At 40.0% G+C, this 15,087-nt stretch overlaps 1 protein-coding gene across 1 annotated transcript in view; it reads right to left on the bottom strand.

Moving 5' to 3' along the window:
- Positions 1–1,716: 1,716 nt before the first annotated feature.
- The window catches only part of LOC311099242 (serine/threonine-protein kinase N2-like), a 59,133-nt gene continuing 45,762 nt past the window's right edge, over positions 1,717–15,087 (bottom strand). The window contains exons 16-22 of the mRNA XM_084139932.1: positions 7,453–7,629; positions 6,762–6,824; positions 6,487–6,563; positions 5,638–5,780; positions 5,286–5,393; positions 5,108–5,188; positions 1,717–3,886 (exon numbers count right to left, since the gene is read on the bottom strand). Coding sequence (XP_083996058.1) covers positions 3,683–3,886; positions 5,108–5,188; positions 5,286–5,393; positions 5,638–5,780; positions 6,487–6,563; positions 6,762–6,824; positions 7,453–7,629 — 853 coding nt within the window. The 3' untranslated portion in view covers positions 1,717–3,682. The remainder of the gene's footprint in view (positions 3,887–5,107; positions 5,189–5,285; positions 5,394–5,637; positions 5,781–6,486; positions 6,564–6,761; positions 6,825–7,452; positions 7,630–15,087) is intronic.

Here is a 15,087-nt window from a genome sequence, read left to right on the forward strand (position 1 = left end):
ACACTGTAGCTTAATAAGGGGAACTAGCTTTCAATGCTTCTCCTGGATTAATGAAGGTAAATGAGTGCCAACTACTCTTCTGCCAGAGGTGTAGATCCTTATAAGACAGATCACATTTTAGTTATCCACTGAACAAAAATATAAACACATGTAAAGTCTTGGTTTCATGAGCTGAAACAAAAAAAATCCCAGAAATGTTGAAATATTTTTCTCAAATGTTGTGCACATTTGTTTATATCCCTGTTAGTGAGCATTTCTCCTTTTGCCAAGATAATCCATCCACTTGACAGGGGTGGTATATCAAGAAGCTGATTAAACAGCATTATCATTACACAGATGCACCTTGTGCTGGGGACAAAAGGCCACTTTAAAATGTGCAGTTTTCTCACAACACAATGCCACAGATGTCTCAAGTTTTGAGGGAGCATGCAATTGTCATGCTGGCTGCATGAATGTCCACCAGAGGTGTTGCCAGAGAATTGAATGTTCATTTCTCTTCCATAAGCTACCTCCAATGTCGTTTTAGAGAATTTGGCAGTACATCCAACCGGCCTCACAACCGCAGACCACGTGTAACCACACCAACCCAGGACCTCCACATCCGGCTTCTTCACCTGCGGGATCATCTGAGGGGGAGAGGGGCTGCTGAGGAGTATTTCTATCTAATAAAGCCCCTTTGTGGGAAAAAACGAATTCTGATTGGCTGGTCCTGGCTGCCAAGTGGGTGGGCCTATGCCCTCCCAGGCCCACCCATGGCTGCACCCCTGCCCAGCCATGTGAAATCCATAGATTAGGGCCTAATTTATTTATTTAAATTGACTGATTTCCTTATATGAACTGTAACTCAGTAAAATCCTTGAAATGTTTGATATTTTTTGTTCAGTATAATTCCATGCTATTTCTCAAAAGCCAGCTCCAGCTTGGTCTGAGTCGTAAGCCTCGTTTATACCTGGCGTTAACATGCATCCTTTGTCCTGATTTTGTCCACATTCTGATTGTGCCCATATATTCAGAAATATATTAAAATGTGCCTCATATTCGTCCTCTGACGATTTCCTGGTTCATCCCGTATGCAAATTATTTAACAGCCATTCTTTCAAAATATTTATTTTAAGCGATATTGATGCCATAAGTGTTGCCACCTGTCAATGATTTTAGAAGACAGAATAATGACGTAAAAGGTTTCACTGTCCAGAACAGTCTACACTTGTAAGATATCAAGGCACAATGCGTGCCTGACTACCTCCTGGGGTGGTCAGGAAGAGCACAATCTGATCAAAATGCGTCTTTTAATCACCTACACCTGTCTAAAAATTTGGGCACAATCAGAATGAGGACAAGATCAGGACAAAGGATGCATGTTAGAACCAGGTATAAAGGGGGCTATATAGAATGATAGAGGCCTCTAGTGGCCAAAAGGCTGTTTTAGCATGGGCAGTGCCATTTTAACGTAGTCACCTGCGTGGAGATTCCTATGGGTTGTAGCCTGAATGGCGCTGCCGTCTGCTGTCACAGACGCTATAATGGCACAGATATAAAGATGAGTCTCTCTATGGTCTGAATTCAGTAAGATATATATATACTCTGGGTCATGGATGGACAGTGGACTGCCATAGTATGTTGATGGCCAGTTCTATTGGGGAGATTCTCAAAGCAAAGACAGCAATTTTGTAAGTGATGTGCTGACACCAATAGAATACAATATGCAAAGGAAGTAGCACCACTCTAACAATGTTTAATTTGTGCATTCATGATAGGCGACATACGACGACTGCAAAATGCTTCTTTACACCAGGTTCAACAGTCTTGTGTAACTTCAATGTCGTGTACCATAAAGAAAGCTTGTCTGTCTTTGTAACATGCTCAAACAGCCCCCCCAAAACTGTACAATCTATTTTCATAATTACGCTAAACATAGATCATTAAAAAATATATTGATAAAATTAGTGCTTTCAGTTTAATTGTGTGTACATATATATATATACCCTGCCCTCCCCTGTAGTGATTAATTTACATATTGTCTGCACAAACTGGCACTGAGTTTAGTTTACGCTCCAGAGTAGTTTCCCCTAGGATTAGGTTACCCTTCCCCAATCCTAACTTTAACCTAGAGGCAACTTCTCCCTTCACATAGGTTCACTCTGTCATTACGGTTTCCATAGTCCCACTGTCAGGACTGGAGGGATGGGTTTTGGTAATCAGCTGTACTGTATCAGTCACTTCAGATCCATCATTTGACCAAGTCTAATCTTTGCAGGCTGTGAAATCTTCTGGCTCTTGTATCTTCTTCAGTTAAGAGAATGATTGCAGTATCAAAGTTGGGATCAATTCCATTTCAACTCAGTCAATTTAGGGAGTGAATGGAAATTCAACAGAAATACTAAATTCATTTTCTGATTCGATTGGAACTGACCAACTCTTTTAGAAATGCTAGAGGAATTGATTCTACACACAAGAGTAAAACATTGCTAGCTGAATGCATTGTTATCCCTCAAGAATGAGATCTGGGGCCGTATATATATCAAGGATCTCAGAGTAAGAGTACTGATCTAGGATCAGGTCCCCTTGTCCATGTAAAAATATGTATTTTGATCCAAAAGGCAAAACGGATCCTAAATCGTCACTTTACTCCGAGACGCTTGATACATATGGCCACTGCTTTTTGGTGCTAGGAATCCACCAGAAGGAGCCATGTCAGATAGGTCTCCGTAGTGTGTGCTCCTTCCAAATGACCACGTTTAAAACAGTGCAGTCTCCTTTGACGTGTGGTATGCTGTGTAGTCTAGAAATGTTCTACCGCTTCAATTATACTGTATTTCAACAACCATACAGCACTACAAAAAGAAACATTACCCTTAAACAATACAGTTAAAGCTCATATAAAACTGACATGGTCACAGTACATGAGGGATTTAGTTTCTGTAATACCATGAGGACTAACACTGGACGCACTGCTTTTGTGTAATGATCATATGTTTAAAAAGAAAGCTTTTCTGGGCTCTATTCGTAGACATAGCTCTAAGCTTTGGTAGCAGAAACAGGAAGATTTTAAGGCATCTTTTAAAAAAGTGTGGGGAGAAACTAAAAAGGAGACCTTCCTTGGGTTTCAAGTGAAGAGGCAGTAGTAGTCAAGATGTTTGTTGTCTTTTACCTTAAGTGACGGTTCAGTGATAAAATGCTCAAAGCACTCATCATTCGTAACACAACATGGCAGACATGTTAACCCTTACAGAGAGATAAGTCATTTAGTTATGGCAGAGGGCTTGCGAAATGACTTGTTAAAAATACAGAGGAATAATATTCTGTACATGATCAAAAAAACGAACCGTGACATTGATTGTTATGTTGCCGGCATTTCCTTTGACAGAGTTCACTTGACAACATTCTCAGTGGTCAGACAATCGACACGACATGCGCTGGAGGCCTCCTTCCTCCTCTTTTTCCCAAAGTTTCTAAAGAGAAGCAAAATGTTCCTAATTTAGTTAAAAAATAAACCAGGGGGTTCAGTTGTGGAGTTGGGTGGTGGTCTTTAAATGGCAGAGTGCAGTTTGTGCCACTGTCTTGCGACGTTGGTTTGGAAAAGAGGCGTTAAAAAAATTGTAGACAGCGCTGACTGACTGTAGCTCACAATTGTGTGTTTGTTCAACGCGTTTTTGAGGAGGGAGAAGGGGGGGGGGGGGGGCTAACACCAGTCTGCGATGTAGTCAAAGTCAGAGAACATGTCCTGCTCGTCCCCGCTGAGCGCCCTAGGTTCTCTGGGCGGGGTCAGGATGGGCGCTTCTGAGGTAAATTCGTCATCGAAGTTGCTGACATCGTTGGAGTCCTGGATGATCGGGACGAACGGAGGCTTAACCTTCTTGGCCAGTAGTCCGTTCCAATCCATATTCTGGGGGGAGAGAGAAAATGGGTGAGGAAATAGTGAATTTATGTCAACTCTCAGGACAGACTTGTCCTGTATCATCTACCTCATGAGAAAACCCGTTTGCGTCAATAACCGAGATTAGGCAAGTCTAATGAACAGGAGCCTACATTTGTAATTTTGTGGTATCCACATTGCCTAAAATTGTGGCTGTGTTGTTTTTTTAAATTTTTTTATTTTTTTTATTTAACCTTTATTTAACCAGGTAAGCCAGTTGAGAACAAGTTCTCATTTATAACTGCGACCTGGCCAAGATAAAGCAAAGCAGTGCGATAAAAACAACAACAACACAGAGTTACACATGGGATAAACAAAATGTACAGTCAATAACACAATAGAACATCTATATACAGTGTGTGTGTAAGTTATGGAGGTAAGGCAATAAATAGGCCATAGTGCAAAATAATTACAATTTAGTTTTAACACTGGAGTGATAGATGTGCAGAAGAAGATGTGCAAATAGAGATACTGGGGTGCAAATGAGCAAAATAAATAACATTATGGGGATGAGGTAGTTGGGTGGGATAATTACAGATGGGCTGTGTACAGGTGCAGTGATCGGTAAGCTGCTCTGACAACTGATGCTTAAAGTTAGTGAGGGAGATAAGAGTCTCCAGCTTCAGAGATTTTTGCAGTTCGTTCCAGTCATTAGCAGCAGAGAACTGGAAGGAATGGTGGCCAAAGGAGGTGTTGGCTTTGGGGATGACCAGTGAGATATACCTGCTGGAGCGCATACTACAGGTGGGTGTTGCTATGGTGACCAATGAGCTAAGATAAGGCGGGGATTTGCCTAGCAGTGATTTATAGATGACCTGGAGCCAGTGGGTTTGGCGACGAATATGTAGTGAGGGCCAGCCAACGAGAGCGTACAGGTCACAATGGTGGGTAGTATATGGGGCTTTGGAGACAAAACGGATGGCACTGTGATAGACTACATCCAATTTGCTGAGTAGAGTGTTGGAGGCTATTTTGTAAATGACATCGCCGAAGTCAAGGATCGGTAGGATAGTCAGTTATACGAAGGCATGTTTGGCAGTATGAGTGAAGGAGGCTTTGTTGCGAAATAGGAAGCCGATTCTAGATTTAACTTTGGATTGGAGATGCTTAATGTGAGTCTGGAAGGAGAGTTTACGGTCTAACCAGACACCTAGGTATTAAATATGAGAAAGTAGAACATTCTTTCCTTACTCTGAAGAACAGATGTTTTTTTACTTCTTCTGCGTCTCGCTCTCCTGCCCCCAGACGTCTTTCTGGACTCCTCCTCAAAAGCTACAACCAAAAAGAGCATAACAAAGCAGAATAAACATCCAAGCTGTAATTCAATGACGCAATTTGAGGTTAGTTTATTAAGGGATCCAGAACCCACCCTTCTCATGATGGAGATAGCCTCCGTTGAGAGGAACCTTGGGTAGCGGACTTCATCGTTGACGATGCTGTCAAACACCTCCTCTTCATCATCTCCAGGGAAGGGAGACTGTGGGGCGGGCCAAAAAGATTTTTTCACATACAATCAATGATATATAATAGTTTTTTACATGGAATGTACTGACCAGACCGTCTATGTATATAATGTTAGAAAGGTCATGACAAATATTATAATCTTGTCATTTCAATGCCAATATTCTAAAATATTCTGTTCTCAGAGCTGACAAAGTACTGACCAGTCATAACACTGAGTAGGTATCCATATGACAGGTGAGAAGGTGAGACCAACTAACCTCTCCAACAAGCATCTCAAAGATGAGGACCCCCAGACCCCACCAGTCCACGGCACGCGTGTACGACGTCTCCGTCAGAACCTCGGGGGCCAGGAACTCTGGCGTGCCACAGAACGTACTGGTGCGGTCCCTGAACCCCATTCCTGACAGAATACACATAACCATGACACATGTTTAATACAGAAACTTTACACCCAGACATGTACATTATTATTATAATATATATTTTGGGGTACTTTTCTACCCCTTTTTCGTGATATCCAATTGGTAGTTACAGTCTTGTCCCATTGCTGTAACTCCCGTACGGACTCAGGAGAGGCGAAGGTCGAGAGCCATGCGTCCTCCGAAACACCACCTCGCCAAGCCGCACTGCTTCTTGACACACTGTTCGCTTAACCCGGAAGCCAGCCGCACCAATGTGTCAGAGGAAACACCGTACAGCTGGCGACCGAAGTCAGTGTGCACGCGCCCGGCCGCCACAAGGAGTCGCTAGAGCGAGATGGGACAAGGACATCCCAGCCGGCCAAACCCTCCCCTAACCCGGACGACGCTGGGCCAATTGTGCGCCGCCTCATGGGTCTCCTGGTCGCGGCCGGCTGCGACACAGCCCGGGATCGAACCCGGATCTGTAGTGACGCCTCAAGCACTGCGATGCAGTGCCTTAGACCGCTGTGCCACTCGGGAGGCATCAGGTATGTACATTTGACACCCACATAAGTTTCAGATCAGCAGAGACCTTAGATAGAGTTAAGGTTTTGACTGAGTCAGATTTAGGTTATTATACATTTATTTTACATTCAATGGTGTTGGAAAAGTGACATTAAGTTGAGGTTGTTTTGTCCCACTTACCCTCTTTGCAAAGGCCAAAGTCAGCGATTTTTACATAGCCCTCAGTGTCCAAGAGCAGATTGTCAAGCTTCAGATCTCTGAAAGTAAAACAAAATCAATCAATCAAATGTTATTTATAAAGCCCTTTTTACATCAGCAGATGTCACAAAGTACTATACAGAAACCCAGCCTAAAACCCCAAACAGCAAGCAAAGCAGATGTAGAAGCACGAGTATCACTATCAATTTATGTTATATCTGAGCATATATTCATCCAGTGAATGGAATTATGCTTACCTGTACACAATCTTATGTTCATGTAAAAACTGTAATCCCAATACGACACAAGCGGCATAAAATCTACGAAAGAGAAGAAAAAAAACAATAGCTGGATTAGTTGGAGGAGAGAATCCACTTTCTAATATGATGTAGGTTACAAGTGAATACAAGACACTGGATATGGAGGTGAGCACTTAAGACACTCAAAGCCAATTGCACCAGTATTATTGGTGAGGGGGCTCCTGAAAATAATCTATGCAGTAGCAAAAGCGTCAGTGCTCACAAAGCAAGTGAGCCTTTATACCACAAAAAAATAATAGACTGCATTTTGTATTATTTTTTACAAATGCAAGTCATGATTTTATGGCTTGCTTTGCATAATATTTGTATATTGAGTAGGGCACACTGTAGCAAAAACCTTTGCAAAAGGAAAACGAAAATCTGTGTTCTTATTGAACAAATCCAGGTAGTTCCTCCCTGTTTCGCACTGCATCAAAACGTTTTCTGCCTAATGAACAGGGCGGCAGGTAGCCAAGCGGTTAAGAGCGTCGGGCCAGTAACCAAAAGGTTAAAGACCAACTAGGTGAAAAATCTGACAATGTGCCCTTGAGCAAGGCACTGAACCCTAATTGCTCCTGTAAGTCGCTCTGAAAAAGAGCATCTGCTAAATTACTAAAATGTAAATGAAAAGGACCCTGGTGTCACTCACATGGCCCTGGGCTCGGAGAAGACGTCAGCGTGGATGTGCATCATCAGATCTCCTCCGGCTGCGTACTCCATGACGAAGCACACGTGCTCCTGCGTCTGGAAGCAGGCGAAGAGGTTGACCAGGAACGGATGGCGCACGCTGTTCACCGTCTCAAAGATACGTTTCTCACACATCAGACTAGTGGGGGAAGACAGAGAAACAAAGATGTAAGCCCCTGATACCTGAGCAAGGCTCTTCTTAGATTACAAAAGGAATTCAATGCTACTCAAATCCCACGTGTAAATCAATTCCTGAAATGAAAATATATAATACGCTTTTATCCAAAGCGACCTACAGTCATGTGTGCATACATTTGTTACGTTTAGGTGCACCCAGGAATCGAACCCACTATCCTGGCGTTGAAAGAGCCATGCTCTACCAACTGAGCTACAGAGGACCAGAAAAGAAATCAGCCCAAACTCGTAGTTAGAAAGCTAAGCTAATATCCCCAGGTGGAAAACAACAAACTGTTATAGGAGCAATATGTAGAAATCACTCTGCGACTACATGGTTGCTAAAATTCTAATATATTTGTGAGGACGCATTGAATTTCTGACATTCTTTGAAGGCTGTTAAAAAATACCTTAGGGTCCTGTATGTAGTAACACAAGGAAACATACTGTACATCCGACTATCCATAAAAAAAATCACGCAATGCCTTTATGAGCCTTCAACTTTACATTTATACCTACTCTTCGTGGACAGACAAAACTGTACTTTAACCCTATTGATTACTACTGATCATTATTGTAATGATGTCATGTCATAGTATTGTGAGGACAGAGGTAGAGTTACGAGATAAGTGGTTTGGGGTCATGAAGTCTACATTCCATTATGTCAAGGTAGATTAGTGATGTTTAGGATAGCATGAGTGATGGGCAGGATAGTGACTTGGGGTAGAGTGATGAACATCAAAGACTGGGAGTGCCCATGGAAACTTACCAGATGTATGCCAGGAAGAGGGGAATAGAAGGTATATAAGGTAGAGTGTTTCCTTTGTTCAAGTTAGTTCAACTGACGAAGGGCAAAGCCATGTCTGTTTGTTAGATGAACCCACGAGCTCGTGATCCAATAAATACTTGGTATAAAAACTCCACAGAATGTCTAAGTAAATTCTTGCATCTTGAACTTCTCAATACCAGAAACTCATCATAACAGATTGGCGTCTTCACGAACAGGATACAGTCTACAGCTCAACTAACAGGTAAGCAGACTTTCATTTTTTTGATTATGTCGAAATCTGCTTATCTGTGGTAAAGCTGAACTGTAATGAACGTTTAAAATTCAATATTTTTAAAGGGGGCGATGAGTTGTATTGAGTTATGTAATGAGATGTAAGGAGTTAATTAAATTTGACGATAATAGGGTGCTATTATTCTAAACAGAGTTTGGTCTGAGTAAAGGACCAAACACAAAACAGAAGTAGTAGAATGGGTTTTAACAACATTGGGTGTAGGCTCTTTTATTATGATAAGTTAGATTTGTGTCCTAAAGTAAGATAGATGGGTTATGTCAGTCCCGTGACGACAGGATAGACATCTTTAAGATGCGAGGTTCGAGTCCTCAGCGATAAACGTCTTTGGTAGACGAACGTAGAAAGATGCGAGGTTCGAGTCCTCAGAGATAAACGTCCTTGGTAGACGAACGTAGAAAGGTCAGAGGTTCAAGTCCTCAACATGACGAGATTATGCAGTGTACGACATTATAAAATAGAATCCTTGGTATAGGTTCGAGGCCTTTGATGTGAAAGAATCATCATAAAGTTCATAAAATAGGTTTAAGGCCTTTGATGTGAAAGAATCATCATAAAGTTTATAAAATACTTTGGTGCGAAAGAATCATCATACAGTGTTAGTCGGGAAGAGGTTCAAGGCCTCAACCGTGTTATACAAGCCCTGTGACAATAAGTCCTGTGGATGAATTACTCAAAATGGCCAGGAGATGGAGCCAATGTAATGTAACATATTGAATACTAGCACCAAAATGGCAGAAATAAGCAAATGACATTTTAATACAGATGGGGATTTTATGTAAAGTATTTAATTACTAATATTGCATGCAAGGTGTGGCATGGAGATTGACGTTAATTTAGAGAGCAATTTAGGCTATATTTTCTGGACAGGCAGAGCAGTGTCCGGGAAATTACAGTCTATTTCTTTTTTTTTTTTTGGTTCCGCTGGGAAAATGTTTGTAGAGATTTGGGTCGATTAAGAATGGTTAAAAACACTACGAAGGGCTTATTTGAGGTCAGTATCTAGAAGTTTCTAATGTTCTATAAGGAGTTATGACGATTTGGAAATGGTAATGACAAAATCATAATTAGAGTGCCATGTCTGTATTAAACTTGCTCACCCAAACGTAGACGTACGTAATGGGTGGGAAAGTAATTAATATGGGTTTTCTAAGTTTATACCGTTGTTGGATCATGTGATAGTGGAATAAACTGACCATAAGTAATGTTGTTTTAGACGTAATGTATAATATAGTACAAAGCCAATATAGGGTTCAATTGAACTAATTATCATGGTAGAGCTAACGTAGTAAAGTGATGGAACTTCATTTTGTATCAGAGGGTAAGATGAGAAATCATTGTAATGGCGCTATTTGTGGAATTTATTTATCATTTAAATGGCATGGAGTAACAATCTGCATTTATGAGTGTACATTTCACTGCTGATGTGTTGTTGATTGAATGGGTACGACAGAGTATTTGGTTTGGTGATGTTGAATGTATGATTTGAAGCGTGTGTGGTTTAAATAGCAGGACTCTTGTAGCTCGGTTAGTGGAGAATGGTGCTTGCAATGCCAGGGTTGTGTGTTAGATTCCCAAGGGGGGCTAGTGTAAGTATAAAAAATGTATGAGCTCACTAATTGTGGGTCGCTCGGGATAGGAGTGTCTGCTAAATGACTAAAATGTAAAAATGTTAACGGGTATGGAGAGAAGAGTGCGTGGTAGTGGTTTTGCTAGATTAAACGAGTGAGAATGGTGGAATATGTCTATAAATAAATTGGATCGTGATAAATGGATAATTTCAATATATGATGGTAAACTACAGCAAGTGTTTGGTGTTACTTGTAGCCTACTTAGAAAGGATAGTTGACTAGATCTCATTCATTCTGATAAAGGCGGAGTGATGGTTTCATTGTGTGGCTATGATCTTAGTTGATTACAGGGAAATTGAATGTAGTTTAGGACGCACAGAAAAGCGAATGTCTTATATTCATGGGAAGTGAAGCAAGGGAACTAAGACAATTATAGAAATATATATTTTTTAAACTAGGGATAATGGAGCTTTGTAAGAAGTATTATGGACATACTATCGTAATAAATAAACTGAACATACAGTGGGGGAAAAAAGTATTTAGTCAGCCACCAATTGTGCAAGTTCTCTCACTTATAAAGATGAGAGAGGCCTGTAATTTTCATCATAGGTACACGTCAACTATGACAGACAAATTGAGAATTTTTTTCTCCAGAAAATCACATTGTAGGATTTTTAATGAATTTATTTGCAAATTATGGTGGAAAATAAGTATTTGGTCACCTACAAACAAGCAAGATTTCTGGCTCTCACAGACCTGTAACTTCTTCTTTAAGAGGCTCCTCTGTCCTCCACTCGTTACCTGTATTAATGGCACCTGTTTGAACTTGTTATCAGTATAAAAGACACCTGTCCACAACCTCAAACAAACAGTCACACTCCAAACTCCACTATGGCCAAGACCAAAGAGCTGTCAAAGGACACCAGAAACAAAATTGTAGACCTGCACCAGGCTGGGAAGACTGAATCTGCAATAGGTAAGCAGCTTGGTCTGAAGAAATCAACTGTGGGAGCAATTATTAGGAAATGGAAGACATACAAGACCACTGATAATCTCCCTCGATCTGGGGCTCCACGCAAGATCTCACCCCGTGGGGTCAAAATGATCACAAAAATCCCAGAAAAACACGGTGGGACCTAGTGAATGACCTGCAGAGAGCTGGGACCAAAGTAACAAAGCCTACCATCAGTAACACACTACGCCGCCAGGGACTCAAATCCTGCAGTGCAAGACGTGTCCCCCTGCTTAAGCCAGTACATGTCCAGGCCCGTCTGAAGTTTGCTAGAGTGCATTTGGATGATCCAGAAGAGGATTGGGAGAATGTCATATGGTCAGATGAAACCAAAATATAACTTTTTGGTAAAAACTCAACTCGTCGTGTTTGGAGGACAAAGAATGCTGAGTTGCATCCAAAGAACACCATACCTACTGTGAAGCATGGGGGTGGAAACATCATGCTTTGGGGCTGTTTTTCTGCAAAGGGACAAGGACGACTGATCCGTGTAAAGGAAAGAATGAATGGGGCCATGTATCGTGAGATTTTGAGTGAAAACCTCTTTCCATCAGCAAGGGCATTGAAGATGAAACGTGGCTGGGTCTTTCAGCATGACAATGATCCCAAACACACCGCCCGGGCAACAAAGGAGTGGCTTCGTAAGAAGCATTTCAAGGTCCTGGAGTGGCCTAGCCAGTCTCCAGATCTCAACCCCATAGAAAATCTTTGGAGGGAGTTGAAAGTCCGTGTTGCCCAGCGACAGCCCCAAAACATCACTGCTCTAGAGGAGATCTGCATGGAGGAATGGGCCAAAATACCAGCAACAGTGTGTGAAAACCTTGTGAAGACTTACAGAAAACGTTTGACCTGTGTATTGAGAAACTTTTGTTATTGACCAAATACTTATTTTCCACCATAATTTGCAAATAAATTCATTAAAAATCCTACAATGTGATTTTCTGGATTTTTTCCCTCATTTTGTCTGTCATAGTTGACGTGTACCTATGATGAAAATTACAGGCCTCTCTCATCTTTTTAAGTGGGAGAACTTGCACAATTGGTGGCTGACTAAATACTTTTTTTCCCCACTGTTCATGATGTTACTATAGCAATTTAGGATGGTTAATGTTGTTACGTTAGTTTTTAAACCCTATGATAGAGGTTAATGTAGAACGCTGTTTGAGAGTGTGTTAATTTGTCTACTAGTAAAACATGGAAGAATGTCCATGTTTTTGTCTGCGGGTGTTAACCATTGGGGCTTGCTGAAACGTGAGAGCGCTGTAAGAGACATTATGGGTTACGTTAGGTGTACAAGGTCAATGGTTGCTGTGGAGAAGGAAATCATAGGGGGTTGAATGTTATCGGTGTGAAATGGCTAGCTAGTTAGCGGTGAGAGCTAGTGCGGTTTTCATTAGGTGACGTCACTTGCTCTATGAACTGGAAGTAGTTGCTTTGCAAGGATCGCGGATTTTGTATGGTGTGTCGATGGTGAATGTTGTCGATATGTGTAGAGGGTCCCTGGTTCAAACCCAGAGAGGGATAGAAAGCAAAACTTTTACATTGTGGATATTGACATAGATTAATAGGTGACATGATAAACATTTTGTGAAAGGGATTGTCTTACCAACAAATAGTATAACATAGTAATTAAAGTTGCATAGCTTTGAATTGGATGTTTTATTTGTTTTGACTATAACTTCACAGTAATTTGTCATCTGTTGAGGTACCGTTATAAGGAAAATTAGCGGTAGAGTATGATAGATATTGTAGAGGGTTTAAAAAGTAAGTAAGTTAATTGGGTGATGAGACAGGTTGACTTGATGTTGAATGGGATTGTTTAATAGAAGTAATTATTTATATTTAGGTGAATGAGAATATGTTATTAGGTAGTATTGCTTTGTGGAGACGATTTACTAATGAAGAACATGTTTAGATAGTTGAATAAGGAACAATATTTGATAATTGATCATTTTATTATGACATTATATAGTTTGTTTAAACAGCGGTGAGTTATGACGAGGGTTCATTACTTCTGATAACGATAATCTGTTTATAGTACGTTGAACGATGGGAGATAGTTGTTGCTGTTGGCCTGATGGATTAAGGAGACATCTTTTTGTGGGTTTTGGATTATGAAACAATAGGTTTATATTTAAAACATCAATGCAACAGTTAGCGATGATACAATTACTAGAAAGGGGTTATAGGTTTATAGTAGAAGGTGTAGTTAACTTAATAAACGTGGTATTATCCAGTGTTTTGTGAGGGGGCGTTTTTTATTTCTTCCAGGATTGATGGAAGTCTCCTATAGTATTATGTTAAGGGTAAAGTAGGAGACAACGTATCAAACAATTTTTAAATCGATTCAGGGGATAAGATATCTAGTCTTACTTAGGAGGAGTACGTGGTTGTATTGGATAATGTATGACATTTGACATTTAGAGGGAAGTTAGGAATAATAAAAGGGGAAACTGATATTTCCTAGGTTGCTGATAAAGTAAACGATAATGGATTAGTTGATATGGAATCAAAAGGAGCAGATGTAGGGGTTCAATAATCATGGTGAGATTTAAAGAGGATATGATCTGAAGGGTAATCAATTCAACATAATCATTGTAAACTCAGAGGAATTTTGAGTGGTTTAAATTTTTTTTTGAGGTTTTATATAATATTTTTATGGAGTAGTTATGAGGAGTTAGATTGATACAAATGATTATTGATGATAGAGGACTGTGGATATATGTAGCAGGTTTTGTGTGTAATTACTATCTTTGGATTGTTGATTATATGTTAACGACATGTATACTTTCTATTCCAGGAGAAAGGGGATTTCTTTATCTCATTGGAATATTGCCCAGGGCTAGGGTGGACTAGTTAGTAAAATTAATTAGTCTTATTTTTAGGTTGTAATAGGGAGCTAACAAATTAAATAAGGCCTGGCCTGGTTTTTTTTGTTTTCCAAATGGGTTTTTCAAATAAAAACACAACACACCTAGTATGATGTTTATAAAGGGTTGTTATTTTGAGTGTTAGGAGTTTCAACAGGTCAAAGGTGATATGTCTTAAAGGAGCACACACAGTGAATTTTATGAAGTTTTTTAATTTTTTGACTGAGTTTTGGGTATACATGATTTCTTATGAGAATAAATGTCATGAGGATTTAATGTACACTTGGGGTACATAACATTTATGAAAGGTTTTGAATGTTGGTAATGTTTAGTATACTATTGGATGGAACAATTCATTGAATGATTTCAATGACCTCTGCAATCTGTCCTGGCTTTATAGTGTGACTTGATCACCCGCACTGTAAATCCTTGAGGCATGCTGAATTGGGGGTTAGTTATGATAAGGATAATTGTGAAGAAGTTTATAATTTGGTAATAATATATATGAATCCTACCATAAAATAACTAAAAAGAGAGGGAGCTATCCTGAATGAGGGATATTTGTTGCTAGTTAAGTGTACTAATCTTGGATTACTTTACGGGATAGAAGTAAGTTGAGGTATTATCCAATGTTGTCATTTTAATTTAATTTTTATTAGGGTTTAATAAACAATGTTGGTGTTTTGTTTTTGAAAGCATGAATCACGTTGTGACTCATGTGTTCAAAAAAGGGGGTAGTATTGATGGTATGAGGATTTATTGGTATATTTGCATATTGTATTAAGAATATGGGGATATGGTAATTTGAATGCTGTTGAAGTCTTTTCAACGTTTTTTTTTAGTGGTAATTCAATAGGAACATAGATGGCAAGCATTCTAGGTCCTCTAGTG

This window comes from Coregonus lavaretus, assembly GCF_964263955.1.
Source record: "Coregonus lavaretus genome assembly, chromosome: 23".
NCBI lineage: Eukaryota > Metazoa > Chordata > Actinopteri > Salmoniformes > Salmonidae > Coregonus > Coregonus lavaretus.